The sequence below is a fragment of the Lygodium microphyllum genome, chromosome 6, assembly GCF_053477565.2.
Source record: "Lygodium microphyllum isolate KBCC chromosome 6, Lygodium_microphyllum_v1.1.10, whole genome shotgun sequence".
Lineage (NCBI taxonomy): Eukaryota > Viridiplantae > Streptophyta > Polypodiopsida > Schizaeales > Lygodiaceae > Lygodium > Lygodium microphyllum.
Window position 1 is genome coordinate 52,593,454 of NC_141140.1, and position 5,068 is coordinate 52,598,521.

General features: G+C 45.7%; 1 protein-coding gene across 1 annotated transcript; it reads left to right on the forward strand.

Moving 5' to 3' along the window:
• The first annotated feature begins 1,639 nt into the window (after nt 1-1,639).
• On the forward strand, nt 1,640-3,633 carry LOC148034552 (uncharacterized). Its single transcript, XM_087679494.1, has one exon. It carries the CDS (start codon nt 1,765-1,767, stop codon nt 3,259-3,261), a length of 1,497 nt encoding a protein of 498 aa, XP_087535620.1. The 5' UTR covers nt 1,640-1,764; the 3' UTR covers nt 3,262-3,633.
• Nucleotides 3,634-5,068: the final 1,435 nt, after the last annotated feature.

Below are 5,068 nucleotides of genomic sequence, written 5' to 3' on the forward strand. Positions count from 1 at the left end.
CTTCACTATTTGTGCTAATGTTTGGTATCTGGGCTATGCATAGCCTTGCTCATTTGTGAGACTACAAATTTAATATCAGGCCTTGTAATGCATACATAAATCAAGCGTCTAATAGCAATGTTGATAGAGAAAGACATCAAAACTATCTCCAACATCATGATGGCTCAACTTTAAACCTATCTCCATAGGAGTGGCAATAAGTTTATAATCTTCACGAACAAATCTTTGCCATAATGTCTCAACGTACTTTGTTTGACACATAGTAATACCTCCATCACACTGCTTGAATTGAATGCCCAATAGGCCCAAAATTGACATATCAAAAGTTGAATTCAACTCAACCTTAAAATTAACAATTTGTATCTCATGTGAGGACTAGTGAACATCATGTCATCGACATAAGCCATAATGATTAGAGGCACATCACCCTCATGTTTGACATATATGGTGCTCAGTTGGACTATTTTGAAAACCACATGTAGTTAAGTATGCATGCATCTTCTCATACCAAGCTCAAGGTGCTTGCTTTAGACCATACAATATCTTTTTCAATCTACACACTTTGTTCTATTTCCCCTTCTACACAAAACCGTGAGGTTGGGGCGAGGATAAAGAGACAAAGGTTGGAATAGGTGAATAGATGTAGGAGCAACAAGGAAACCCCTTACAAAAATTTGTAGGGCTGCTTCAGGTCAATGTTCTATCTATGATGAATTCTCTCTTTGATACTAGTTGAAAGGTGGAAAGGGTGAGCAAGAATGAGAGCACAAGTGAAAGCAAGGAGCAAGAAGCAAGAGCTATGGAGATTGGAGTAATAAGAGAGAGTAAATGCCATATGTGGGAACTCCAACCATCACAATATGTGACCTACCTTCCCTTATTCTATTGCCACAGTAAAGAATAAATAATAAATTGACACTGATGGGTGGTCGCCACAGAGTAAATGTGGGCGACTAGGCACATGTGGCCTTTAACCCCCAACTGTCTATCAATTAGAGCTTAAGAGTGTGACAGGGTGGATAAGGGTTTAAATATTGTCAATTGAATAGTTCACTTCTTATTAATAAACCTTTCTCAATTTGTAACTTGGATGTAGATGCACGTCTTAGGTGAGGGAGATTCCCCCTCCAAATCAGTTTGTTGCTTGAAATATGAGAGCTCGATCATGAGTTGACACAATTGTCTTATGCTCTACTTATGTTTGCACTATCACAACCATTCGAGGTACTGCAAAAATAACACAACCTTGGATGACTGGTTCTTTACACACTATCTCAATTGTTTGGAGCAATGTGTAACCAACCTAATAACAAGATAATAGTGCTAATGTTTTGGATTGGGATAAGTTTGGATAACGAGGACGATGAGAAGAGCGTAATCGACACGCACAAATCGAACCGCTGCCCTGCGTGAACCCACCCTAAGATCAACTTGATAAGGTGATTGATCGTTAAATAGAAATGCAGCACGTGGAGAAAGCTTGAGAGGCACGAGCAATGACGCAAAAGATGACGAGTCGACGAGAAAGAAGGGAACAATGGTTGACTGCTTTAACACTTCAAACTTCAAAGCGTGCCTCTCTCTCTCTCTCTCTCCTCTCTCTCTCACATAATTCGCATGTTTTTCTCTGAGCTCTCTACGCTCACGGATAGAAAGCACCTGGTCTGGAGTCTCATCCTTTCACACGTTAAAAACACGCACACCATCCGCTCTCGCGATTCATTCATTCATTCATTCATTCATTCACCTGCTCCCTCACCAACAATGGACGCGTCTCCTTTGACTCCTGCACTGTCTCCTTTCTTGTCAGACGCGCTCGCCATAGCCCCTCCCCCTCCCCCTTCCCCTTCTTCTTCCTCCTTCCTGTCTCCTAGTGCTTCTTCCTCTTCTTCTTCTTCTTCTTCACCTCCCCGACCTCATTTTTCGTCTTCCCTCTCTCCCCACGGCTGCCATGCCTCGGCCCGCAAGCGCCTCCGCGGCGTAGACATCATCCGAAGCCTCAAGCCGCGAAGAATGGGGACCTCCATCCTCCAGAAAATGGGGGAAGTCGTGCGGCAGGAAGCCATGGCCGGAAACGCGGAGGCCATCTCCTTCTATGGCCAGCTATGGCGGAGCCCGGCCGAAGCCGATGCCGCAGCAACAGAAAGCAACGCATCACAAGACACTCACGCGGATCCGCCGGAGGAGGACTATGTGAACTGGGAAGGCTTTCCTCGTGGCGCAGGCCAGATCGTCCTCAGGACCAAGCTGTTCGGCGAGGTTCTGGAGACTAGCCAAGGCGAGGATGATGCCCTACCGGAAAGCCCTGTGCTGCAGCAACCCCTAGTATCCGGCCAGGGCCGGTCGTGTGATGCCACGGCGAAGAAGAAGCCGAGCTCTTGCCGCCGCATCAGGCCGATGCGTCCTCTGTCCTTCTCTCCCACGTCCAGTCACAATAATCCGTGGCAGAAGTCGCCAAAGCTTAGCTCTAGTATCAGTCCATGGAAGCTCCCAAGCACCCACCCGACCCCGAAATTCCTGCGCGAGTGCCTGTCTGAGTCCAGCCATGGCAGCCTACCGCTTAACGAGAACGATTCAGACGACATGGTGCTGTACGGCATGCTTAAGGAGGCCAGCAAGAAAGGGTGGACCCCCGAGGACTGCGATGACAGCAGGACAGAGGACGCTGAGAAGCAAACCCTAACCCTAAAGACAGCAGTAAAGCCATCATCATCATCATCATTATGCAGTCAGGTGTCCACAGGCATTCATAGTCAAGTATCCACAGACATCCGTGGCAGCAGCACTGCCGGTGCTGATGCCGGGCCAAAGCCGCCACATTACAGAGGCGTGCGGCGCCGGCCCTGGGGCAAATACGCAGCCGAGATCAGAGACTCGGCCAGACAGGGGGCCCGGGTGTGGCTCGGCACCTTCGAGACCGCAGAGGACGCTGCCATGGCGTATGACAGAGCTGCCCTCAGGATGAGAGGCGCCCGAGCCTTACTCAATTTCCCCATCGATGTCGTCGCCCCGACCTTGCTGCAGCAAGAGGGCCGCAAGGACAGGAGCCTCAAGAGGCCTAGTAGTGAAGATGGTGAGGGTGAGAGTGCTGATGACTGCAGGCCGCAGGAAGAGGGAGATGAAAAGCCCCCATTGAGAGATTTGACAGAGACTCAGTGTGTGCTGAATCCTTCTCTAATCAGCAAAGACATGAGCTGTGCTGTGGATGATTTCTTTAGGCTTGAGGAGCTAGATGTGATGCATGAGCTCCCCACTTGCTAACAGTACAAATCAGTGGGTTTTCTTCTTTGTCTACTTTCTGCATGTGAACCTCTTTCATTTCTCTATGCTGTGTCTGCGTGGAGAGAGAGAGAGAGAGAGAGAGAGAGAGAGAGAGAGAGAGATTTACGCAAAAAAGAGAGAGAGAGAGAGAGCCTCTCTTTTCCCCTTGCAAGTGTACAATAACTCAATTATTTTCCCCAGTCCTTGTTCTTCAATTCCATTCCTAACCTTGTGTACATTTCTAAAGCCCAATTTGAACCTCCTCCTATTTACGGCTTATCAAGTCATTCGAACAAGAGCATTGTAACATCTAAAGACCAGTTTCATCATATGTTGAGAAGGCTTTTGACAATTTGAACTGTTTTTTCTTCATTCTCTTGCAAAATTGTACCCAAACGCATGCATTTTCCAAGTGAAGTTGTCTGGCCTTGTTTGAGAGATGAGAGTATTTCTTCCCTAAGCTTCAGCCCTTTTCATGTTCCAAGTCTCTATTGGCATCGCAACCTTGTAACCTTGCATTTTTACTTCTCAATTGCTCTTTGTTCATAATGTTATCTAGTTATTGAAAGGAGGAAAGAAGTTTTCCTCATCACATCATTTCGAGATGGCTTTTCCAAAACTTAAGCCTTGAGCCCTCTCTAAGGTGCAACAAAATTGACTTTTCTCGAATCCCTCTTAACAGGCAAGCTATATTGGACTAAAACTTCCAAAACAAGGAGCAAATCACGAGTGTTTGAAACTTACAAGGTCAAAAGTTTGGCAAGTTTGGAAACATTCATGTTGTTTTGATTATTTAACTATTGCTTGAGCTTAACTTTGGATCACACTTTAGTTGTTCCATAAAAGAGTTCAAGAACAATTGAAGAACTTGAAACACAATAATTTGAGTCATAAAGAGACTTGAGTAGCTTTTAGATATAGCTTGCTCAAAGGCAACACTACAGAAGCAAGTCTTTCTTGTCATCCTCCCTAGTGAGATACTAGAGAACTAGCCATTTGGGCGGTGACTTTTGCCATGTGGTGGTGGGAACTTCTTGCCACATGTCAAACAGATACATACACTCCTTTGCCCTCTCTCCATTGCACTAGTGGCACTCCTCCTAGGTACTTCACCCTTAAGCCCCTACAAGTATAATATCTAATGCTCCCCTCATCTAAACAACCAAGTCCGCTTGCTTTGCTCCCCTCTCAAGTTCTATGATCCATTGTCCTAAGTTACCTCCTTTTGTTTAAACCCTCCACATGGCCTTGCTCATGACTTGACATGCTCTATAGCCATCCCCAGGGAAAGATTTCATTAAGATGATCGATTTGTCAGCCTCTGAATCCCTTGAGGACCTCCCACTTTACATCATGATGCCAGCTTGCCTTTCCAAAATGAAGCCCTAATGAATACTTCCTTTACTAACTTGCAACGAGACCCTTGTTTCTCACACATTGGTTAAAACTTCAACTTCTTGTAGAATGGCTTTATCTTTGGTGCTCAACACACCTCAAGCTCACATCCAATAGCTAATCTCTCTCTCCAAACAAGTCGAGAGCCCCAGTAGCCTATGGCATGCATGGAGGCTATCAAGGAACGACATTAACACCAAGAAATGCATTCTAAGGAAAAAGTGAAGCAGGGTTCCCACCACAAGAGCAATGTGGAAACTCTCATCAAGTAGCTCTGCAAAGGAGGCCTAATGCGCAAGGGCAACCTCCATCAAGAAATCAAGAACCAAGAACGAAAGTTGCTCCAAATGAAGGTATTCTATGATAAAAATATTTTGAACATCAATCATGAGCATTAATTGGTCTTTTGCCA

What these genes read in the sequence shown, in the direction of transcription:
- LOC148034552 (XM_087679494.1), top strand. Translation starts at nt 1,765, where the DNA reads ATGGACGCGTCTCCTTTGACTCCTGCACTGTCTCCTTTCTTGTCAGAC.